The following is a 23,279-nucleotide window of genomic DNA, read 5'->3' on the forward strand; positions in this document are numbered from 1 at the left end:
GGATGAAGGGCTAGCCTGCGAGTAATTTCATATAGTCGCCAATGAGCCACCGCGCAGCCTTGCTGTTTAGCTCTCTTCTCTCTCACATGGTGTATCCTTTCTGCGGTCGTCGGTGATAGTCCGTCAGTCCGCTTCAGGTACTTTTCTCGGGATCCTCTACCGGATCCTTCCCCCCCTTTCCCAGTAAGAAAAAGGAAACGAAAAGAAATGAAGAGAAGAAAAGCAAAGCAAGTGGTGGTGATTTTCCCCCCGGGTTGATGGTTGACCCTGGGATGATCCATTATATGTTTGCTTTTTGATAGGCCAGCCGTGGGGTCGCAGCAATAGGAGGCCAAGCTTGTGAATGTGCATGGCAGTACAAAGTAGTACTGATAGTAATACAGTTTTGAAATTCTTCCGGTCTCCGACCAGAGATGCTGTGTTGCCGGCTTTCTGTCCCTTGATTTTTTCTTTTCTTTGGTTTTCCTCGCCGGCACTTGCACGCGAGCATCACCGAAAAGGTTTCCCTCTATGAACAGCACCAAGACAAATAGAGCTATCCTCGCAGTTTCTTCTTCCTCTTCTGGTTATTTTCATTTCCACAGCTCGTTTCTCGACAGGGGGTGGCAAACGATGTCCTCATATGCGGGCTTTGACATGAATGACCTGATGCTATAGGGCGTGGGGGCATGTTCCCCAAAAATTGGGTTTTCCGAAGGAGGGGGCGTACGACTATTAAGACAATGAGCAAGTAAGTACAAGGAGATACGGCCAGGGTCCAAAAGCACATGCTAAGGCCTTCTTTCGAGCTCGTACAGTAGTGGCCTGTCCCAGAAAACCAAAATTAGCTGAAATAAACCGGGGTCTGGGGTCTCGTTTAGGGGTCTGCCGCTGCAGGGCGGATCATAACAGATGCACTGTATCCCTCCCCTACTTGTACTGACTCTTGCCTCTTTTCCCATGCGTGGATCTCGCGCTGCAGCAATGGTAGCTGTCGCAGCGGGGAGCTGCTACAACAGACTCGCATCGTGGCCTCTGTCAACCAACTAACACGGCAATGCATGGCCTCTTATTGCCGTAAGTTGGAGCCGAGCCTTGGGCGGAGGACGGCGATGAGCCGACGAACCCAACCACACGCTCGACGCCCTGTGAAAGGGTCGCATGCATCTTGTCCGAAGACCCTGCGAGAAACTGTTTGTTAACTTCTTGATGGAGCATCGTCTGTGCTCTCACTGCTAGAAGGCTAGGGCTGGCTGATAATGGCAGCAGTGGCTTCTTCCCCGGTGTCAAAAAAAGGGACGGGCCGGGTCGAACTATGGGTCCAAGGGAGATGAGATGGGTCTCTATGTTGTGCGGCGTCACTAATAGCAGTGCTAAACACAGTGCTGTTGTTATCTGCTCGTCCAGGCTGTGAGCAATGAGCATAAGCCTGCTTCATGTACAACACCGTCTCTGTCGAGCACGCTTCGCTTGCCCTTCGACACTGATTGTCGCCAGTCTTCGTTGCAAGAACCCGATCCAAGTCTAGATATCATGTATCATATTATCTTTCTCGTTGCAAAGTGGGCCGATTGACCAACGCAGCCTGACGTCTTTTCGCCATGTTGTATGATGGAATATTCTCGCCTATGCACGCTGACAACCACACTCTCCAAGATTTAGAGCGGGAAAAGAAAGTGAGCTTTACAAGCAGCATTAGGGTCGAGCGAGCATTAATATCAAGCCACCCGCTTCGATTTAGCTGCAGACAAAAGGCCTAGTTAGCCAGAGCCACATACACGCTTCGTAGTAGTGTGTATATGCAGGGTTAGAGGTATGCAAATTGCATAGAGAGGTGCGCCTGTGAAGTGCAGCTATTTGACACTTCAGGTAAAAGAAAGGCGAGAGCAAGGGGAGTGCGTTGGAACTGCTCTCACCATTGCACAAGACACAATACGGCGTGCAAACTGTCCTCGACCGGTGGCGTACAACTAACTCAATGGGGCAAAGGCGACATGAGTTGGCCTCCCACAGACAAAGCATGCGAATTGGAAGAAAATAAGAGAGAACAACAGAGGTGCTTCATATGGAAGCATGCCGGTATCACAGCGAGCCCGACGCGACAGCTACCGTTCCTAATAGGTAGCACTACTAGTACTACTACTAGTAGTATAGCCCAAGCCAGAGGACCCTTGAGATGTTCAGCTGCATGTCCTAAAGCAATTTCCCGTGGGGGCTCCCATATCAGGTACATACCTTCTTCTGGCGTATACAACGCCACAATACCAATTTCCAATCGTAGTGCTGTAGTTGGATGGTTTCCGAAAACCGAATACATCATATAGAAAAGTCCCCGAGACGCCCACAGCGTGGACGAGTAAGTGCTGGCAGCAGTAGAATACATTGCCCGTTTCCAATAGCATGCTGTTATGCGGCACTGGGCTCTCCAGGACAATATAGTCTCGTGTCTAATGGCCCTATAAAAACCCATCAACTTATTGAATCCCGGGTACGGGGTACTTTGGCCTCAGCCCGACGATGAGAGAGTCCACCAGCAAACACTATTCTCGTACAGCGTGTAATTAAGCCAAGTAGGTATTCCGCGCACGCATCTTATCGGTGAGCGTGGGATGAAACTGCGGCAGATGCGGCCATTGATATTGCCCCACGCCGAGACCGTCGCCGTGCGTCTACTCCGAAACTCAATGGCTTGCGGCTGGCCCTTCACCGTGGTGGTATCGTGTCTCGCTAGTGGCTTCGGTTAGAGGCCGGCGGCAATACGCCGTGTTTGCAGCCCGCATAAAAGTGGCTGCACGCTGCATTAGTATGCTCGCTTGTGAATACACACTCCCCCCCTGTGCTTCATTGGAGGTCATCGTACCTGTATGTGGCGGAGACAAGGAGCAAGCTCAGCTAACAAGTTTGCTGAGCATAGGACAAACATTACTCAAACTTCAGCTCTCAAATACTCAAAAATGTGTAAGCTGGCTGAAATAATATCGGCTAAGGAGGTGGGACAAGATATTTCCCAGTCCCCTTGCAATCATCCTGCAGGCACAATAGTATATTGTGTAATCATGTTGTATTCATAAAAGGGAGTGGCCTATCGCAGTACTCGAGAGGGAAATGAGAAGGAGAAAAGAGAAAAGAAAAGAAAAGAGTGCACCGACAGTGGCGGTACGACAAGTATGGAGCACTTCTCAGCCTATGCAGGGCCAGGCTCTGCCTATGCATGCCCCCCCCTCCTTTGTAATCATTCCGCTATTGTTATGCCAACGCCACTGTGATGCTCGCATAGGGATCCTGGTACCTGGTCAGGCGAATGTCTGCATGGCATAATAGCCCGCCGTAGCTTTTGTGACAACACGCAGTATCCTTCAAAAAAGGAAGCGGCATTATGCGGAACCTAAAAGAAATAGAATAGAATCGTCATAAATGCAAGAAGAGAGAAAGAAATAGGGAAAAAGAGGAAACAGAAAAATTATCAAGAACATAAAATAAAAAAAATAAAAAATATTAAAAGAAAGAATCCAAAAAAAACAAAAGGACAAAAAAATAGAATCCAATCTGAAAGAATGTTGAAAAAAAAAAAAGAGTCCAAATCCAAATCTGAATCTCTGCACCGTCGTTGGTATCCAATCCTGATATCCCATGCGTTGCCGCATTCATCCAGCCCAAAAGACCAAACATCACTTCCTTTGCCCTCTCTGGCCAAGATAAGGCCGAGGGATGAATCTATTCCAAGCAAAACAATTCTCTTTTCCTCTCGCAAAAAAGACTGGCCGTAGCATTCAATGTGTGTCCTGGATATGCCGGAGCTTGCTGCTGTCGACACGAGCCCTGCGGCCTGCCCAGTCACGTATAGTGGTCCCGTATTCCCAAGCCCTCATTTCCCAAGCAAATGTCGCTTTTGTTGTCCCGATTTCTAGTCCTTCCATTTGTTGCAATTTATTTCCAATAGTCCAGTATAATCCTTGCAGAGGTTGTTTGTCGTTTTCATTTTTCAATTTTTCAATTTTTTTTTTGTATGTTTCCCTTTTGCATTTGTCCCCCCCCACCCCTTTTCACCCTTTCCCCGTTTTGGTCGTCGTGACGTTTTGATTCGTCGCAAGACCAACGCCAAGGCGTAACGCCGCGTGCATAATCCTCTCAAGTGATAGCGCCTCGACTTACAAAGTCATGTTTGCGCTGGGAGACAAGATCGTAGGGTAGTAACCACCTGAAGTGGGTTTCCCTTCAAACACTGACAGCTGGCGACGACTATCCGTGAGCGGTGGTGGATGAAAGACACGAGGCGTAATGTCGTACTCACTCTTTACCTTGGAGTCGGTGGATGACTGCGATGGAGTATGCTCTTGCTCGTTGCGAGTGCCAAACATCTCAAGAGGTCGCGGCGGAGAGCTGTCGTACATTGACCCAGGATAGTATAAATATCCCTTGGCATTCCCAATAGCTTTTTCGTCGTCGGGAGACATTGCCACTTCTCCAGGAACCTCGTGATTCCTTGGCGTTTGGTATACTGATCCTCTTGGGTCGTAGGATGCATTATACGTGCCGTTCCCGCCAAGCATGCTGGGATGAGGCGAAAACTCTCCAATGCTTGCCAACGAGGAATAGCTTCCCAGTGATCCAGAGGAGCCTCCTGGGCCGCCGCTTTGGCTTCGTCTCTTTTCGTTTTGGTAATGGCCGGGGGAGCGGCCGCGGACAATCATCTTCTCAGATTTCCTATAAGCAATCTTGACAAACTTCTCAGGAGTCTGTGAGCCAAGGTCTGCCCAGAGCTCGACCATAAGATGGTAATACTGCTGAGCAGCCCTCCGCTTGCCATTATTTTGGGTGGCTTGCTTGAACTGGATACGCTCAAACGTGTGCTCAGTTGCAGGCTGACCAACCCCCTGTCCGTTGCCGTAACCGTCTTGGTACATTCTGGCGCCAGATGCGCTCGAATTGTCAGTGTACATGCTGGCGTGATGAGGCGGGACGGAATTTTTGGGCGCCAGCAGAACCTTCTCGGGCTTGGATGTTGGTCCCTTGTCCCTCTTAGGAGTGTGTTGAACCAGCTCAATGCTTTGATCATTATCTGCTACGACGGCAGAAATCGACATGTATAGTCCATAGACTTGGAACGACTGAGTGGTTCCAGGAGGGATGAAGTGAATTCCCGTGTTCGCGTAATGCGGTTGCAGCGAGTATGAGCATGCGCAAGTCATATAGTTTCGTCGATAGCAGGTCCATTCACCGTCGGCAAGAAAGAATCCCTTGTCCACAGTGCCCGTAATCTCAACCTTAATTGGCGTCCCGTTATCATATTGAAGGGACCCAGACGTCTGGACGGACATGAGGGGAGGCACAGCTGTTGTGGAGGGTCGGTTTTGGAACTGGCTAGCCTCCATCCTCCCAGCCGGAGCGACATAAGAGGTGAGTGGGCTTGGGGTTGGCGACAGCGGCAAACGGCGGAGAGGTACTCCCGGAAATGGCGGAGACCTGACAGGGTGCTCGGATGGCCTCCTAAACGAGGGTGTTGCAGTAGAGTATTGTTCTCTGGTGCTTACTTGCGCTGTAATATGCGGTAATCCAGCGGAGCGGTGCTGTTGGTGGGTGTGAGCCTGCGCCATGCCAGCTGAGGCCGCGACGCTATTGTAACTGTATAAGCCGTCGTTAAAAATGAAGAATAACAAGCGACCACGCCTCATCACTACCATGCTTCTTTGCGCATCACCAATACCACCACTGTCATGGATTGTCTTCAAAGGGGGATAGAAAAACCTACTTATTGTTTATGCGAGATCTAACATCTAGGCTCGGAAATACTTGAGCTGCTGCTGGCTGGTAATAGGCACCGTCCTGAGGATAGTGCGTCGTAGTAGCAAGGGCAGCAGTAGGGTGAAATAAGCCCAGAAGGCCAGGAGGCTGCGGAGGCTCTATTGCTAGAGCCGTCGTATTTGCTTCTTGGGTGTACCTGGGCGTCTGATTAGAACGAGAGGGTTCGGACAAGTATCTGAAAGAAAGGAATATAGAAGACAGGAAGAGAGGATCTATCATAAAAAGGTATATATGATAAGAAGAGAGAGAGAGAGAGAAGGAAGAGCAGGTAGTGATGGAAAAGAATGTTTATGGAGATCAGGCCGGCTGAGTACCACAAAGCCAAGAAGCTATACCTGCCAGCACGAGTGGTAGCACAAGGCCAATGCACGAATCCATTTAGCGGCCAGCGACAGAACAGTGATGTGAGCACAAGCCCAAGTGCAACCATTAGTGCTGAAGCTCGCAGGCCCCGTTGCAGGGCTGCTTAGATAGAGGCGTATAATCCTGCTGGGTAGCGGCCCTTTGACGAAGGGAAATTTGGGTGGACCGCCCAGGTAACGGTGGAAATTTGGTGTGGTGGACAAAAGGCAGAAAAACGTACCTCATATCGCCAGACTGAGAGTGTATATCAAGGTAATCAAGCTCCGAGCATGGAGGTGGTGGCGACGAGTCGTAGTCCTATGGCCCAAATTCATTAGAATTGGATTCGAATAGAACGTATATATGCTTTTGAGACATGACGGGGGATGAAGGCCAGCAAGCTTTGGTGCTGCTTCTGCCGTTTCCGCTGTATTCCATTCGGTTACAAGCAATCCGACAACACAATGAAGGGTTATTTGGGTAGATGCCTACAGACATTAGCATGGACAATCTGAGAGTGTGGTACCCGAGATGAAGGGGGGGTGTCTTTTAGCTGTACAGCCTTGAGAAGTACAGTACATCCAGCTACATCCCAGTACTCGGAAGCAGTGCAAGGGCATATCGGAAGAAGGACGCCAAGCCGTGCTGGGGATAGATGCGGCTGGCTGTAACACCAAGCAAACTAGTCGTTGGAGGGGAGTCTGCATCTCCTTCGCATATGGAGTCGAAATCGCCCATGGCGAGATCTCGCCACAAGCGATAGCAGCTGCAAGTGCCAGAGAATCTGATGTATCCCCCTCTTCGCCACATCCCCAGCAAGGGCGTGTGCAATGCGACGCCGATCATGTTTGATATGACGATGCTTTTTGACAGGGGATTCACAGCAAAAGACTTCTTCATGCACATTTCAACGTACCTCAGTGTGAAATTTAGGGCGTTTTCGTCTCGTATGGAATGAGAATGACGAACCCATTTCGTCTTCGTAAAAAAGTTTGCTATTAGGTGTTGGAGTACCCCCAGGATTGCTCGTAAAAGCGGTTATATGTCAGGATGAGGGGGGAAAGCGAAAGAATGTAATAGTACCTTCTGCTGCTGGGAATGCATGCGATAGGATCTCTGGCGGAAAAGGATGCCCGCAACAAGGATAAAACAAGGCTGGAAAGGCTGTAGAAATCTCAGAGCTGCCAACAACGTGATCTGCAGCCAGACAGTGTAATGTTAAGGCAGTCAATCGCTGATAAGTAAGCGTCAACCCGTACCCTTTATAGTCTCCCTTGATCCTTCATGTAAGGCGTCGGGAAGCTCCAGTACATCAATCTCTCCGCTTCTGTCCGTCGCGCGTGCCTGTAAACTAATCAGTCCGCATTCCGTTTCGAGAGATGGTATATCGAGCATCAAGATATAGGATGGCCAAGCTTCCAGTCCAAACCTTGCAACGTATATCGAGGACTAATTTAGTACAGAGGAGTTCTTACTAGTAGTGAGGCGACAAGCAGAGATCAAACAGGCTCTTCGAGGAGTGATAATGAACTGTAGAACAGTTTAGTCTTTGCTTCCATCATTGGCTTTCCTCCTATCTCAATTCTCGTGTGGTCACACAGCTAATGATTGATGGAGAGGGGGGGCTCTGGGCTGAGAGGATCTACCGAAATCTGAACATATATCGAGTTGACCGTAGGACGATGTTGAACCTCTAATGATTTGGACGTCTGCGCAACAAGAAGAAAGGAAACTTACCGAAATACCTAGTCGGCTAAACGAGAGAATTGGGTTTATCGATGGTCTGTTGTCTGTAAGGGGTGGATGCGCTCTATGAAGGTATAATGTGAATCGTGATAACAATGGTAGCTATTGTAAAGACTGTGAGCAGGGATAGGTGGGAAGATCAAGACACCCTATAGCTTGAGGTGGATTCAGTTACATAAAGTCCACTCGGAGACTCAGCGTAACAATCTGAGAAGACTTCTGTTATCGAAAGGTAAATGGCATGAGTAGAAGGTGATGGAGAAGAAACGAAAGACGGCAGAGAGCGAGAGCTTTCAGTGTCTTATATGTAAATACGGCCAGAAAGCCTTGAAAGAGCCCGGGCAAGAGACTGGGTTAGACTGAGAAGCTTAAAGCAGGCGTCTATCGTGTGGCTGCTGAGACAGGGTCTACGAGCTCAACTGGGAATGGCGTGGAGAGCTCACAAACCGCACGTAGTTTTTCCTTCCTCTTCTCCCTCCATCTCCACACGTATCTATAAGGCTATATCCTGGTTCGGGCAAAGCAAGTCGTATATGTGCAGGCTGTGGATCATCATAATGCATATGACTGGCTGCCGCGGAAATAGCTTGCTGGGGGGGGCTCACTGAGTGAGCGAGGCCCAAGGTTTCCTAGTTACAGGAACAAGCAAGAAGCCGCAAAAGTCGCAGGGCTATGCCCAAGCTGCAAGCAACTCGCGACCCCAGCCAAGCAGAGGCTCTGAAATTCGTCGCGGAACCGGGGACGCGACCCGTTTCGACTACAGCGAGCATGACTTGGCCATCGAGCTCATTTGCAATCAGGTCATTGAGAGATGGCTTGCGTGCTACACGACCCGGAAGCTCGAGCAATTCGCTTGCATGGCCTCAGTATAGACGGGCTGGGCATCGACCAGAAGTCCATCTGAAAGCGTTGTCCAGCTCGCCGCCATTGCGTCAAGGGTTGTCAAGTTTGTTTTCATCATCCCGATTTGCTTTGAATATAACCCGCTTGCTGCGATATCACACCCCTCCCCCCCCTTCCAGGGGACTAAGGCATGCAAGTATCCAGGCGCCATGTCTCCGCCTACAATGTGGTCTCTCGTGTGAGCCTGTTGTTAAGAAAGAGATCCTTGGCTGGGTTCGAACGCTAGGGAAGCGGCGGGTAGGTGCATGAGATTAGCAATGCGTTGGAAAGAGGAGAAGCCGGATTAACGCCCAGCCACTCAGATTCAAAAGTCAAGCCAAGCTCAAGACGCACCAAGCCCCCACAATGAACTCTCGTTCAAGGCACACGCCACTGCTCTTATTATCAAACTGCGATGGTCGTGACTTGGCCAGCGCACTGCATGTCCTTGAAATGCTAAGATTATGGGGCCAAGCCCAGCAACTTGCTCATTTGCAGTGTGTCACTTGATCAAACTGTATCTGAGGGTCTAGAAAATAAGAGAGATAAGCAAAAAGGCAATGCCATCTGAACGCCCAGCGTGGATCTGAACCTCGGTTTACATGTTTGGCCACGAGGTACTCTCTTCGTAATGCAAACGGTATCACAGCTTGGGCAGCCATGATTGTCAAGGTAATGTTACAGACACGCGAGTCTGGCACTCAGGTTTCATCCTCCTCCCCAGACTTTAGAACAGACAGCAGGTTACTATCAGGCGGTATGGAGGTAGCTTGACATGCTATAGAGACAAAGGAATTAGTAGAAGGGTGTGGGGCTGACGCCTTGCAATCCTTTGCAGAATGGCGCTTGCTTTGTGGCCACCGCAAACTCGATAGTGGCCAATTTGCCCGTGAATCATCTTCTTTTAGCACACTAGAGAGCCACGCAATGTTGATGATAGCCAATGATAAGGCCATCTACCCGAGCGAGGTGGACTTTGTCGTCTCCGATCAGCCGATCCGACAGCGGAGGAGAAAACAATCGAAAACCGGCCAGGCAAGCAAGGCACGTAGCAGACCTTCAATGTCTCCAATGGGAGCCTTTAAGGAGCCACTCATGCACTATCTGTCCGTGTAACCATTCGAAGGACAAGGGCGGCACTGACGTTTAGAACAAAGATGCCGTATCCTGCACACTTGATTTAACTCTCCGGACGAGAAAGGGGAATGAGAGCATCGAATGGCTCTGATTCCGCATTGCTTGTCTGTGGGATCAAACAAAGACCCAAGTGTTGGCGTTGTCAAAGTATACATTTAGAGCTTTTTCGGATCGGCCCGTTGCCAAAGACGCCGCGTTAATGTACAAAATGGTCCCTTTGGCGAGGCAATGGACGAAGCAGATTTGCCAGGAACATGGGAATGGATATTCTTTAACGGAGCGTCCAGAAACATGGCCCAAGCGAAAGTCGTCTCGTCCATTAAACTCCCCTTGGACTCTGACAGGGAGGCCAAACCAAGGTAGGTAACGGGTCAAAGATCAGATAGATCTCTGTGAGAGGTGAGAGGTCGTAACGGCGATTCCGCAGCTTCACATCTCGATACGACCAAGGGCGAATCTGAACATGTCCTCCAAAATCTAAACTGAGCAGCTCCTGTGCTATCAATTGCCAGCCACAACAGAGCACGAAAAGCCAGAAAATGTCTTGCATTGTTGGCGTTACCCATCTTTGGCAGCTTGTACCTGTAAGTCAAAGCCAGAGGATGGGTGACACAAGTTTGGGGGCCGCCTAGGCCTCAGCGTTGTCGTCCTTTTGGGGGTGGAGGTAAAAGTAGATGCTCGGAAACTCATGTTGCCGCCGCCGCTGCTGCTGCTGCCGCTGCTGCATTGCGCATTGGAGGCGAACACGAGGGAGTCGGCCATGGTCCGAATCCTAGGGCCCCATGTCTTTGCGATGTCCGTCCTTGCTGGCCGCCTATAAGGGACCGGCGAGTCCAGGCCAGGGCCAGGCGAGAGGGCGTGACGAAAGCTGAGAGGAGCTGAGAGGGCGCCAGGGTCCAGCCGTTGAGGCTTTTGTCTCACGCTCGGACGTGGCTTCTGCTGGAGCTGCCGCGGCAACTTGCCTACATCCTCATCGACCATCCATTGGCCATCCATTGGCCATCCGCAGGTGCTGATTCGCCCACTGCTTCGACTTGTTGTCTCCATCACGCTCACCTCGAGATGTGCTGCATCTCAACCGGTGTGCAGGGGATCTGCAAAGGCGTTAACAGGGCGCTCAAAATAGCATTCAGAGACATACTCGTAGAGCGCAGCGCTCTCCACGAACCCGGGAGGTGGATTTGCAGACAATGCTTTGGCGGTTTCTGGCCTCGCCGGCTGCGAGCGCCACGTCTGGGTGGAAGTTGAGGGAGGCTGTATGTCGTTGCATCGTGTCCGTTTATTGGCTACTTGATCTCGGGCTACGGCTCCCTTGGACACGGAGCCGCATGCTATGGGCTCTTCTCGCCTGTAGCTCGCTCCGAAAGCTCCCTGGAACGGGGCCCTGGGGGAGCTGAGATAGCGCCTGTGGAGGTTTGTTCGCAGCGCTTTTACAGGGCCTATGGGGCCTATCGCGTCTGGAGAAGAGGGGCGGTTCGCTGATCATGGGCATGGATTCTGCCAAGGGCTCACCGAGATTGGCATGGAAGTACTCGATACGCGGGCAGCGGCAGATGACGACACTGCTGCTGCACCAGGGCGTTGCGACTCTTGCAGAGATGCAGAGGTATCGTGTATGCCACCTCACGCTCCATGCAACGTATCTAGGTATACCAATACAGTTGAAAGTAGTGCCTGACACTGCTCGTACAAGCTGGATCTTTATCTTATTACGGGCTTATGTAATGGAGCGTATGTACATACTACTCGCTTGTACCTCTCTCTCACCACATCCTCTGCTCAAACAACTTGAACCTAACCTACATGCTACCCATAGCAGCTGCACTTGAAACTACCTACGTGTAGGGCGATGATGATGATAACGGCACTCGATCAAATACGCCCATTCCAAACACCAAATATCATTTGCCGTAGTCGCATCGGCCGTTTCAAAGCACACTCCTCTTCGCAGGGGCGTCGGTCGAGGAAACTGGGATAGAAGCCGGGAAGCCTCACTCCCTCATCGCCAGTCGCGCGCCACAGGCCTCATCAGAAAGGGGGGAGGCTAGCAATGCCATCATCCATCCTCCACGCTGCCGTGGTCGCACGCAAACTCGTCGGCCGACATTATCAACGCTACGCCCAGCCTACGGCTTAGATCAGATCCATGGCGAGGGCCTCTGGTGGCTGTAAGTGAGACACTCTGTCGTATTACTTGCTAGCATCGTGCCACCAACCAGTTTCTTCCCATCTAGTTACCCGGATGCGCTCCGGACGGCGCATGATTGTGTGCCAGAGACACGCTGACGCACACATACGCAGCTGCTGAAGCGTTTCGACCCTCTGCTCTCTGCCACTGCTTCCTCTCCTCTCCCGTCCTTGGCTCCTAGCGTAGGCAGGCCAGCAGAGAGAGGCACCTCGCCGACAGCCGGTGGCCAGTAGGAGTTGCGGTAGCGGAGGATTGCTGCTGCAAAGGCCTTCTGCTCGGCCTTATCCAAAACGTCTCATCTATCCGTCTCGCGCTTACGGCTGATGCAATGCCCAGTGTCTACTTCTCGTGGCGGCTGCTACGTCAGTGCAGCATGGATTGCGGCGTTGGCCCTGCTCCTTTTCCCCTATGCCGGCTACGCACATGATGTGATGCAGCTCCCTCCAGCAAGGTGGTTGAGGTAGGCAACGTGGTTTGATGGGACAGGCTGCTTAATATGACTGACGTGTTTGCCTATTAGAGGTCATCCTTGCTAACTTTAATCCACAATTTTACGGCAAGCGCCGCTGGAGATACGAGTGAATAACTTCACTAGTTGTGGGAACGCGTGACTATGCAAATATCCAGCTTTTCAAACGCTGGGTTAATATTGTACCAAGTTGCGGCACGTCCGAGCTTGCCACACTGTTCCAGTTGAAATACTCTATCGATTACATATGGGGATGCTTACAATTGAGCGTATGGCCAAGTGGTCATAATGTGAGTTATGAGACCGAAATTTCACTTTTGCACATAGTAGACGTTATACACCTGCGGCCCATATGCCTACTTTTTTCCAAAACAATCATGAATATCTCCAACTTGGTTACCCCGTGTCTACTCTTTACCAAATCTAAACGCCTAAAAACTTCTTTTAATCTGTCTAGAAAGCTAGTCTGGCTTTGTTGACAAAGGTCACTCTGATGTCGAAGCCGGCTCAAATGAGGAAAGGAGGCAATGATATTGAATAGATAATTGCACGATCACATGCGAATTTCAAAAACTCTTTTCCCCTTTTTGAAATCACTCTAACGCCGTAACTGCCAGGAGCTGTTTACGTTTGCCTCCACGCCCCTATTACTTTGAAGAGAATTACTATAGCAACTTGATCAGCCTTCCAGGAGATGTCCGAAAGTTTCAATTTCTTATACTATTCCACTTTTGTGCTACGCAAACTTCATATTCCGCCGTGTGTTCGTATCGACGGCTACTGTATCATAGATGCTCAAGTAGCTATTCACGTCCATTCTCTTTCAATCTCAGAGAAGGGGATACTTACGATGGCCTGAAAGGCTTCAGGATGCCGAGCAACTGCACGATCGCCATTTTGATAGTATTTTAGCATCGTTTTCAAGACGCTAAATTTGGCGGTATGTCATACATCACAGCCGTCTGTCCGAGATTGCTCCCCTTTCCTACATATACACCCAAGCAGAGATTCAAACAGGGCGATATTGTTGACCGATAATTCAGCTGCATGGTAGTGAGTGACTGCTGCTGCTGGTAGGCATATCGGTGGCAACCGTATGTGAATGGGTGTATTTCAGATAGTTGCCATCACTCATGCCGATCCAGTTCTCTAGGGAGGCTACGGTATCAGCTTCGGTTAGTATGCCAGTTGACAGCCAAGACAGTTCTGGAGCCCTTCGCGTCACTCAGACCCCTTGATTATCTCCTGATTACCATGCTGTTCGCTTCGCGTTACCGCTTTGGGCAGCTGAAGCTCATCGTTTCACCTGCCTAGCTGATGAGGCAAGTATTACGATGGCCGCCTCTTGGCTCGAGAGAGATGGGCGTCTCCGCTACCCACCGCTATTGGTGCTCATTAGGACACGCCTCCTTCCCTTCTCTCTACGCTTGTTCTCTAAGCTCCACTTCGCAATTGACTTGTTAGGCGATTATCTGGACCTTCGAAGTTAGGTGGTAGCACGCGGAAATTGACGGCAATCAGCTTCTTTCTTGCCGAGGGCAAAGATGGGTTAATCGATACTTTGAGCCACGGATACCAGATAAATGCACTGGAATACAAAAACCGAAGCTGTTGCCAAAAGATGGATGGGGCTCATCAGCTGGATACTGACACTCTAGTACCATCAAAAGGCTCCGAGACACACTGGCAGACGGATGTGTACATCGATGCGCGGAAGTCAGCAGATCCAGATTCGCTCTTTCTAGGATAACCGAAAAAGGCATCCAAGCAGCCTACGCCACTCCAGTGAAAGCATAGGCTACCCTCTGAGACTAAACAACTCTGTGCTACTCACGCAAGCAGCGGAGCGTGAATGACGCGCAGGTGTCGCAATACGTCGGGCAATCTCAACCGGTGTTTGCATATAGCAGATCGCCAGTGAAGGAACCTGAGCCGCTGCGGGATCGGACAGTTCCAGATTCTCTCTGATAGTTTCGGAAGTAAATGGGAATGCAGAGTGTTTGGACCCAGCTGCGGGCCCTGAAGTTGGCCACACCCCCATTAATGATGCCTACATGGATGAGGATATTTCAAACAAGGAGACCACTACATGTACGGATCTAGACACAGCAGCAGCTTCTGGGGGCTCAAACACCACCACATGTAAGAACTACACTTACACCCCTCATATCCAGATACCAAGGGAACTTGATCATGCGAATAGAGCATGAGAGGTTGGGAGTCGCCGTGATGTGTGTGGATACTTGGAATACGTGCCCGCCAACCTTGTTAGATTTACTTTTAAAAATGCTAATTGCATATAGACAACTCGTCAGAACTAAGAGGCTAAATCTACGAGCTTTTTTACAACCAAAGAAGGTGGAATAATGAAAGAAACGCCTTCAACCATTGCAGCTACGTTGCATCGACTGTCGGTTTGAGGGGGGGCAGGCCACTAATGAAGGAATAGACGAGGGGAAAAAAGAAACGCTGCAGAATGTAGGACTTCATACGCTTCTACGGATGCTAGAACGGATGTGAACATCAACACAGGCGGACATGCCAAGTGATTGGTCCAAGCAAGCAGAGCCATCTGCTTTACAAAAAAACGCGGCACAGCACCGACAGGGGTCTCTGCAAGACGATAACTGCTCAGGACTGATTTCTATTAGACTTCTAGACCGGCGGTGGCGCATGCAGGTAGCCGGGCCTGCCTCCAGCAGGGGACTCATAGTATAAGCCGTTTCTGCCTGCGGAGGAAGCCGAAGTGATTGTGACTCTTGATCTCATCGCTTTCCGGGGTCTTATGAATGGATGGTGGCGGAGGACGTCCAATGACTATGACTCTAGTCAAAGCGGGTCTAGTCCGGCCTTGTGGCGCCTCCTCGCCTTGGCCGGCGGGGCTTTGATGGTTTCAACTCTGGGAGCTTATCCGGGGCCTGGAATCGAGTCATCGCTGCTGGTGCTGGTGCTATTTAAGCGGCTCGCAACCTGCGACTTGGTTTCTGCAAGCTTCCGGTAGCACAGACACGTTGTTTTGCTGCTGGCATGCCTAAGAAAAGGCAGCATCTCAAATCATTCAAGCCAACCCCGACGGCATCTCCGGCGCCTGGGGCCTCATCCAACGCAGCTGGTGAGTGTGAGCTGCAGCTCTCATGTGCCTTGTTCGTGCAGGGAGCTCTCCTGCCTGACGGAAGCTGACCGTTGCCGATCCATACGTGTAGGCAAGTCTTCTAGGAGCGTCAACGAGCTTCTGGCCAATTTGCGGCACGCCTCCCTTGGCCCAGAAGCTCCGCGACGACAACTACCCATAGTCACACCGTCTGTGCCGCCAGCCCTCAGGCAAATACTGCAGATCCCAGAGAGTCCACTCCCCGCACCCAGGCGGCAGCAGAGGCAGAGGGTTGACAACAATGGCCGCCGGCTCCCTGCCGGCCCCCCTCCCCCCTCGAAGCTGGGTTACTGCCAGGAGCGGTGCTACGAGTCGTCAAGGCCAACTGCCGCGTTCGACGGTGAACCGGTGCGGTCTGGTTGATTCGACTTTGCCAGGCACTTACCTGCCAGCCTCCCGGAGTCTCATTGATATCGTCCTCAGGAGGATTGCTGCTGACTGGGACATCCATCGGGAGTTTAATCAGTACTATCTGTACGACATACCCTCACATCTCAAGTCGGCACTGATTCGGTGGATTGGGATTGCAAGCCCGGATGGCCTATCACTTGATGACTTGAAATTAATACTCATCCCTCCTGAAATCTATGAAGACGGAGAGGGCGAGGATGATGGCTCTGAGTATCATACCGCGGTTAACGCCGAGGTGAATTATCTCGACTTATCGGGCGCTTTAGGTCGCTCCTTGTCCCTCAAAGAAGTCTCTGAGCTTCTGTATCCGTCCAAGAAACAAGAGGTCCTGGGTGAACCCCAAGAATCTTGGGATGAGAGCGAGGTTACCCCAAGTCCTCCGAGAGTGCTGCTGCCAAATCTCACGCATCTATCGCTTGCTTTCGACCCACAGCTAGCCTCGGAAGCATCTTGGAAGCAGCTGCTGGCCATGTCATCGAAGCTCACCACCATCACTCATTTGAGCCTTGCTTACTGGCCCGACCCATGTCTTACTCCGCGCGCGCGTCTCTCCACCGTGACTACACCACAAGGCCAGAGCGTCGCGTACGGAGGCACAAGCTATTACTCTCATTCCATCGATCACGATTGGAGCGAGGCTCTGCTAGTTCTTAGACTGCTGAGCAAGAATCTGTACGCACTGGAGTTTCTCGATCTCACGGGATGTGCGCCGTGGTTCAAGGCTCTAATGTTGCACTCGGAGCATGATTTTGTGGACTGGGTCGGGTCCTGGGGAAAAGTGACGCTGCTTCGAATATACACGGGGTGGACGCCTGGGGAAGATGCTCTTCCTTCTGAGTGGATTGCTTACCGCGAGGCTCTCGAGGTGGCTGCCAATGTGGAGAGACATATCCGGACTGCTCGAGCAGGGAAAGGTAGAATAATTACAGTGGAGAGGAACAGGCTGGATCAATAGACGACTTGGAGGACGGCATCTCCTAGATAGAGAATGTTATTGTACTATTCTTGCTCCTACCAGGTCGAGCTAGTCAAGGAAGTTGATAAGCGCTTTTGTCTATCGAGTAGAAAAAGGAGCAGGCCTTTGATAGCGCTCTCTTTCATATAAGCGTCGCCACCGATGCGCCTATTCTTCATCCATAGTCCCACGGCTATTTGCCTCCCACAGAGCTTTAAATTTGCCGCGGCCAGGGGACTGCAACAGCTCTCGTGGCGATCCAACCTCGACAACGCGGCCCTTATCCATGACCACGACGCGGTCGAAATCGAGAATTGTCGCGAGATGATGGGCAATGGAGATGACGGTGTGGTTCTTGAAACGCGTGTTGATGGTGGTGCGGACCATTTGCTCGGTTTCCTTGTCTAAACTGTCATTGATTATTACTGTATTAGCTAGATTCCAATGGTTTGAATAAGTGACCATGAGCGTAATAATACTTACCTGCTGCTAGCCTCGTCCAGGAGCACAACTTTGCCGCAATCTTTCTTCAAAACAGCTCTTGCGAGGAAAAACAACTGCTTCTGTCCATGGCTAAGCATATCCTCTGCAAATACGGCATCAAGGCCACCGCGCGCATCGATTGCGGCCCATAGGTTCACTGCTTGGAGAGCTCCAATGACGGCACTTTCGGGATATGAGGACGAAGGATCGATATTTTGGCGTATCGTTCCAGGGAGGACAAATTGGTCTTGGGCGACGGTGATGAGACGAGAGCGGATAACTTCTCGGGAGATTGTGTTCAAGGGGATGGAATCAATAGTGAGAGTGCCAGAAGAGGGGTCGAGTAGGCGGAGGATGGTGAGAAGAAGAGACGATTTCCCACTATTACGAAATGTATTTGGCATTAGTTGCAGAAACAGGGAGCCAATAAGTGGAATAAAAGAGGTGGAAGGCCAAACATACCTTCCTGTACGCCCACATACTCCAACCTTTTCGCCAGGCTTCAAGTCCAGGGTAACGCCCTCAAGAGCCTTGATATCACCATTCTCGCCATACGACGCTTCAAGGTCACGTATGACAACATGTCCTCTACTGGGCCAGTCGGCAGGCGGCTCTTGGTCCTCTCCCAAAAGACTCTCATTGGGAGTCTCCTCTGCAAACTGCTTAATGCGAGCAACAGCCCCGATGGAAGTCTCAATAGAAGTCCAGAATTGGATGAGCATGTTGAGCGTCTCGCTCATGGAAATGAGCTGAACTAGAGAAACGCCAGCGAGTCCAACTGATACAGAGCCGCGAAGCTTGACGGCAAAACCAACAACGAGGAGGGCGAGCGCCGTGGTGATGAGATCAAGGACGAGGACAAGCCAACGCTGGACCATGATGAGGAGGTAAAATGGCTGCTGAGATCGGTCGACTAATTGGTGGTTCTTCAAGATGGCTTGCTTTTGCCATCCAAAGGCCCGGATGGTGGAAATCCCAGAGAGCGTCTCCATGAACTGCGTGTAGACGGGGGCTTTTTCTTCGAGATCGAGGAGACGGAGCTGTCGAGAGGTGCGGAGGTAGCCACGCTGGAGGAAGTAGTATAACGCGGCGAGAAAGGGGAAGCTGATGGCTACGTAGTAGGATGAAGCTGCGAGAAGGCCTGCTCGGGCGAGGACCCCGAAGAAGCCTGATTTATGGTGAGTTTAAGCGTATTGCCCGTAGACGTGTGTATAGTTGGGGGCTTTTACTAACTTGCTATTGTTATCACGAGGGCAAGTGGAAGGTTGTTGTCTAGAATGCCGATATCTTGGGAGAATCTAGTATGAGGTATGTGAGCATCCTGAAATTGTCAGAAAGTGAAAAGATTTATGTCGCCTACCTCGTAGTAATAGCTCCCAAGTCGGTTGTCGTGAAGAGCGACAATGGTGCGCTTGAAATGATGAGCTTTGGAAGATGTATCTCTGAGAAATGACCCTACCTAATGACTGCTGAGAGGAGCCTGTGGTGAAGAGATATCCCAGACTTTGCTGCGATGGCAACGAGGACGAACCTTTTGCCCGTTAGTCCTGGGATTCTTTCTTCTTCGAGGAATATGTTGACGGTTATATATATACATACCATATGAGCAAGGCAAACCAGAAGACGCCGACTATTTGCAAGACAGCGTAGACTCCGAGATATAAGCCTGATCGGTTATGCCCTTGAGCATTAGAATCCGACCAGAACTCTAGCCAAACAGCTGTTACATTTTTTTTCGTTAGCTATCAGCATCAAAAGATGGAGGAAAACCCCCCACGTTATGATTCAGCTTACTTGGAAAACTCTGTAAGAAAGCCCAGACGACTTCAAAAACAAGCAAGGCGATGATGAATACCGTCCCAATACTGCCAAAATAGTACTTGTAGACCGTCGAGTCTCCCGTCTGCCTCCGCTTATCGTCCTTGACTTCAACTTGCTTCGCTTTATATTCCACTTTTGGCACAGAGGCTTCCGCTGCAGACTCGGAGATTATCTCATCCTGGTGAGCATCAGTAACAGAGACGATGGACGTATTTCCCATTAAATTCTGGACGTATCCATGCGAGATCAAGAGCCTTTCGAAAGATCCCTGCTCCGTAATCTTGCCTTGGCGGCCTAGAGCGATGACGTGGTCTGCGGATGGGAGGAAGTCGACTTGAACGACCACATTAGCATATAGTGTTTTTGACGAGGCAGCAAAGTTGTTACAGACCTGATTGCGTAGCCAAAAGAATAGTCGTCTTCCATTTTCTCAGCAGCCCCGTATTGGAGGAGAACAAATTGTTGAAGATGCGTTGCGAGGTGGCATTGTCTAAGCCGCTAAAGATGTCGTCAAATAGAGCGATTTGCGGTCGAGAATAGACGGCTCTAGCCAGCGCCTTGTATAAGAAAAACCGCAGAATTAGATGTCATTATTTTCAGTTTCAGGAAGTTATTTTAGACTAACTCACCACACGTTGCTTTTGGCCACCACTAAGAGCAAGTCCCTTGCTACCCACAACGGTAAAGTCACCTTGAGGGAGCTGCCCAAAGTCTTGTTCAAGCTCGCACGCTTGAACAGTTTGGTCATAGAGGTCTTGGTCAAAGTGGGAGTATCCTATGATGTTATCTCGGATCGTTTGATTCTAAACATGTTCAACATTTTTCATTCTTCATGGGAAAATCGGGCGTTGTTTACCATGATCCAAGGAGTTTGTTCACACCAAGAAAGAGAGCCTCTGGCCATGTAGACTTTTCCTTTGGAATGAGGTACCTCTCCCAGGAGACCTTTTAACAATGTCGTCTTGCCAGATGCAATGGGGCCGATTAAGAGAGTAAACTGGCCGCTGCTAAGAGAAAAGGTGACGTTGCTCAGAACAGATCGATCTTGCGACCAGTCAAATGTAGCATCCTCAACGTCAATAACGGCTGTCAAGTTGTGAGAAATATTTGACAAAGCATCATGAGAAGCAAGAGGTCCAAGGGCCTGAAGTTGGATCAGACCACCTTCTTCACCAACTCCCGCAGCTGAGTTGGCAATATTGGCCACTTCCATCATCCGATACTCATCGCGGGTAGACTTGACCAAGAAGCTTTGAATGCGATCAAAAGCACCAAAAGCGGCACTCAGATTAAGAATCACCTCAAAAATCCAAAACAGAGGCTGTGCGGATAGCGTAATAAGCGACAGCGCAGCAAACATCCTCGTCGGGTCGAGTACTTGGCCTGTTGCTGCTGTAACGCCCTGGAACATGGCAAAGGCAAGGACTGGGGATAAGAGCAGCGGCACTTGCGCAACCGAAGATGTCACAGCCCCAACTACTCTAAAGGGCTTGGATGCGGCGATTTCTTGGACGCGAAGAGCGGCAATGGTGTCGGATAGATGCTTGGAGAGGCCGGACATTTTGATGCTCTTGATGTGGCCAATCATGGCAGAAGTGATGCCTGAAGAATGTTAGAAGCTGATGCATACAAATAGAAAGCGCAGAAAGGAGGAAAGACAAGTGATGACAACGTTGCCGAGAAAACTTACCAACTCGCTTTTGAGTCATTTCGAGCCACCCAACGCGATACTTTTTGGCAAGAGGCGAAACAAGCATAGTCGCTACCAACGAGATGGCAGATACGATGATAGGCCCCGCTGCCGCATATCCAATCTGTTGGCTCAAGAGCCACGTCGCAATGGCAATTTGGATGATATTGGCCCAGAATTCGTGAATCTCTCTCATAGCACGGACAATGACATCGACCTATTGCACCAACAAATTAAAAGGTTATCATCTTCCACACGTCTCAAGAAGGCAAGTAAAAGACGGATATCAGCAAATGGCAACTTACATCAGAAGACATGAGAGTCAAGGCAGCAGAATCGTCAATCGCAACGACGCTCACTTGCGTGACCTTGGAAAACACGGCCGAAACGAGGATCCCTCGGAGCATCGTCACGCACCGGCCGTTTTGATGCCAGTAAAGAGCCTGCGTGGCCGCAATGCCCGTGTACACGAGCCCATAGGCGCCAACGAGCCCGTAGCCAATCTTGACAGACTGCGACTCGTCGTTGAGAAAGCCGAGGAAGCGGGTCAGGACCAGGGGCTGGCAGATGGTAAAAGCGAGCAGGGCAAGGCGTGGGACAAGGACGGCGAAGAGAGCAGAGCGCAGGGTAGCGATGCAGCATAAAACGAGACGATGCTTGCTCGCCTGGGTTGAGGGAGATGCTGGATAGAGAGCGGATATCCCATCGAGTTAGTAAAGGTTGATGGGCTCGACAAGGCTTCAGCTCTACTGAGCCTTCTACGGTCTTGTATTTAAATTGGTTTATATTGTATTGTATTCTTTTACGACTATCTAATGGGGATTGTGAAGGGCAAAAGAGAAAACACCAACCTTTGCGCCAGTGCCACCAAAACCTCTCGCTCAAGCTCGAGACGCTCATCGCCTCGTCCAGCGGGAACAAGTCCGCCGGCCGCAGCAGACGCCGGAAGCCCGTCCGGAGGAGTGGAGCGACCCACGCGAAGACGGCCCGGCTGTACAGCCCGGACGTCTCTTCCGGAGCGAGCGTCGGCCGGCCAACAACGTGGCTCGCCTTTTCTCGCGCCTCGAGCACCAGGAGTGCCGTCTTGAGCGCAAAAGACGCTGTGAGAACAGCCTGGATGGCCGTCGCAGAGAGGGCGATCCACACGGTGCGCAGGACAGCAGCATCAAGCAGCAGAGACGCGAGCAGGAAGAGATTCAAGAGCGACGAGGGGTGGAGGGATCTGGCATGTTCATAATACGAGAGGGCGCAGGCCACGAGGCTGGAGATGAAGGAGATACTTGCCGCGGCAACGGACACGCTGTTGAGACGGGCCGGTCCATGGTGAGTTGCCCAGAGCGCGATGAGGACCAGCTGCAGAGTAGCGAGGCAGCCCGTGACGGACTGTAGAGCAAAGAGGAGGGGAGAGAGGCAATGAGTTTCTGTCTTGATGCCCTTGTGGGAGCGACTCTGGCGGTTAGGCGACTTACCAGCTTGATCATGCGCGACGCATAGCCAGCCACTTTGACCGGCGACTTGCGCAGCTGAACAAGTCGCAGCGGCGCCATGAGGACGAGCATCGCAGCGGGCAGAAGCACAAAGACGGACTGCTCAAAGACGAGGGTCAAGTCGAAGCCATCGCGACAGGCGGCGTCGACGACAGGGCCAAAGGCAGCGTCTGCGGTGGGAGCGCAGAGGGGGGTGGAAGATGTATTCATGACGGGGCAAGAACAAATTTTTTTTTTTTCACTTGGATTCAAAAGGATGGAGGTGAAGATGAAGAAAAACAAAGGCGGGATGGAGGACATGGGGATGAGCTGCTTTTAAGCGCGTTAGTTGGACCTAAATGGGGTTGAAGGATTGCTGGCTAAATATTATCAGCTATCATCTCGGCCAAGATACTAAAAAGGCCGAGCCACATTATTGTGCTACACCCAATACGCGGTAGTAGCAAAGATCTTTTGTCGAGACATGGCCCAGATTACCTGCCATTTCAGGCAATGGCTTTGATATCGTTTCAGAGAGTTGCGAGATACCACCAAATGGCATGCTACGTATTTACGCGTTCCTTTAGTATGTAGCCAGTGCAAGAAGCTTAATTTAACGCCAAGACCGTCTGTCCTCGGACTTTTACAAGATAAACAATCAGTATTGGAATCAGCAGCCTTTGGCAGTTGGTTTTGAAGCAAACTATTCTGCCGCTGTCTACGTCGCCCCTTACAGCAGCTGAATTATACCTCCAGC

The 23,279-nt window shown here is 50.8% G+C and overlaps 8 protein-coding genes across 8 annotated transcripts; 1 reads left to right on the forward strand and 7 right to left on the reverse strand.

The window, feature by feature from the left end:
• Positions 1-1,017: 1,017 nt before the first annotated feature.
• TrAtP1_001595 (uncharacterized protein) lies at positions 1,018-1,404 on the reverse strand (the record flags this gene model as incomplete). The annotated part of the gene is made up of 1 exon (XM_066111062.1): positions 1,018-1,404. The coding sequence occupies one exon, from the start codon at positions 1,402-1,404 to the stop codon at positions 1,018-1,020; it is 387 nt and encodes a 128-aa protein (XP_065967135.1).
• A 689-nt stretch (positions 1,405-2,093) lies between these two features.
• TrAtP1_001596 (uncharacterized protein) lies at positions 2,094-2,635 on the reverse strand (the record flags this gene model as incomplete). The annotated part of the gene is made up of 2 exons (XM_066111063.1): positions 2,215-2,635; positions 2,094-2,149 (listed from the first exon to the last, which is right to left on the reverse strand). The coding sequence occupies exons 1-2, from the start codon at positions 2,447-2,449 to the stop codon at positions 2,094-2,096; spliced, it is 291 nt and encodes a 96-aa protein (XP_065967136.1). The 5' UTR covers positions 2,450-2,635.
• A 1,492-nt stretch (positions 2,636-4,127) lies between these two features.
• TrAtP1_001597 (uncharacterized protein) lies at positions 4,128-7,227 on the reverse strand (the record flags this gene model as incomplete). The annotated part of the gene is made up of 4 exons (XM_066111064.1): positions 4,128-5,601; positions 5,729-5,917; positions 6,365-6,441; positions 7,207-7,227. The coding sequence occupies 4 exons, from the start codon at positions 7,225-7,227 to the stop codon at positions 4,128-4,130; spliced, it is 1,761 nt and encodes a 586-aa protein (XP_065967137.1).
• Positions 7,228-7,435: 208 nt separating this feature from the next.
• TrAtP1_001598 (uncharacterized protein) lies at positions 7,436-8,830 on the reverse strand (the record flags this gene model as incomplete). The annotated part of the gene is made up of 4 exons (XM_066111065.1): positions 7,436-7,467; positions 7,599-7,653; positions 7,861-7,876; positions 8,697-8,830. 4 exons carry the CDS (start codon positions 8,828-8,830, stop codon positions 7,436-7,438), a joined length of 237 nt encoding a protein of 78 aa, XP_065967138.1.
• Positions 8,831-10,446: 1,616 nt separating this feature from the next.
• TrAtP1_001599 (uncharacterized protein) lies at positions 10,447-10,884 on the reverse strand (the record flags this gene model as incomplete). Its single annotated transcript, XM_014085942.1, has 1 exon — positions 10,447-10,884. One exon carries the CDS (start codon positions 10,882-10,884, stop codon positions 10,447-10,449), a length of 438 nt encoding a protein of 145 aa, XP_013941417.1.
• Positions 10,885-10,940: 56 nt separating this feature from the next.
• On the reverse strand, positions 10,941-11,158 carry TrAtP1_001600 (uncharacterized protein; the record flags this gene model as incomplete). Its single annotated transcript, XM_066111066.1, has 2 exons — positions 10,941-10,982; positions 11,030-11,158. 2 exons carry the CDS (start codon positions 11,156-11,158, stop codon positions 10,941-10,943), a joined length of 171 nt encoding a protein of 56 aa, XP_065967139.1.
• Positions 11,159-15,455: 4,297 nt separating this feature from the next.
• TrAtP1_001601 (uncharacterized protein) lies at positions 15,456-18,003 on the forward strand. Its single transcript, XM_014085118.2, has 2 exons — positions 15,456-15,657; positions 15,749-18,003. Exon 2 carries the CDS (start codon positions 15,938-15,940, stop codon positions 17,060-17,062), a length of 1,125 nt encoding a protein of 374 aa, XP_013940593.2. The 5' UTR covers positions 15,456-15,657; positions 15,749-15,937; the 3' UTR covers positions 17,063-18,003.
• On the reverse strand, positions 15,456-22,856 carry TrAtP1_001602 (uncharacterized protein). Its single transcript, XM_066111067.1, has 13 exons — positions 21,362-22,856; positions 21,057-21,273; positions 20,223-20,968; positions 19,996-20,169; positions 19,758-19,923; positions 19,340-19,699; positions 19,145-19,265; positions 19,005-19,076; positions 18,906-18,956; positions 18,779-18,843; positions 18,008-18,713; positions 17,546-17,926; positions 15,456-17,471 (listed from the first exon to the last, which is right to left on the reverse strand). The coding sequence occupies exons 1-13, from the start codon at positions 21,461-21,463 to the stop codon at positions 17,231-17,233; spliced, it is 3,402 nt and encodes a 1,133-aa protein (XP_065967140.1). The 5' UTR covers positions 21,464-22,856; the 3' UTR covers positions 15,456-17,230.
• Between the last annotated feature and the right edge of the window lie 423 nt (positions 22,857-23,279).

The sequence above is a fragment of the Trichoderma atroviride genome, chromosome 1, assembly GCF_020647795.1.
Source record: "Trichoderma atroviride chromosome 1, complete sequence".
Lineage (NCBI taxonomy): Eukaryota > Fungi > Ascomycota > Sordariomycetes > Hypocreales > Hypocreaceae > Trichoderma > Trichoderma atroviride.

Excerpts from the sequence above, each read along its gene's own strand:
- TrAtP1_001601 (XM_014085118.2), top strand. The coding sequence starts at position 15,938 with ATGGCCGCCGGCTCCCTGCCGGCCCCCCTCCCCCCTCGAAGCTGGGTT.
- TrAtP1_001602 (XM_066111067.1), bottom strand. The coding sequence starts at position 21,463 with ATGCTCCGAGGGATCCTCGTTTCGGCCGTGTTTTCCAAGGTCACGCAA. Across the intron at positions 21,274-21,361 it reads TGACTCTCATGTCTTCTGAT|GTCGATGTCATTGTCCGTGC; the intron begins GTAAGTTGCCAT and ends TTGGTGCAATAG. Across the intron at positions 19,924-19,995 it reads GTGGCCAAAAGCAACGTGTG|GCGCTGGCTAGAGCCGTCTA; the intron begins GTGAGTTAGTCT and ends TTCTTATACAAG.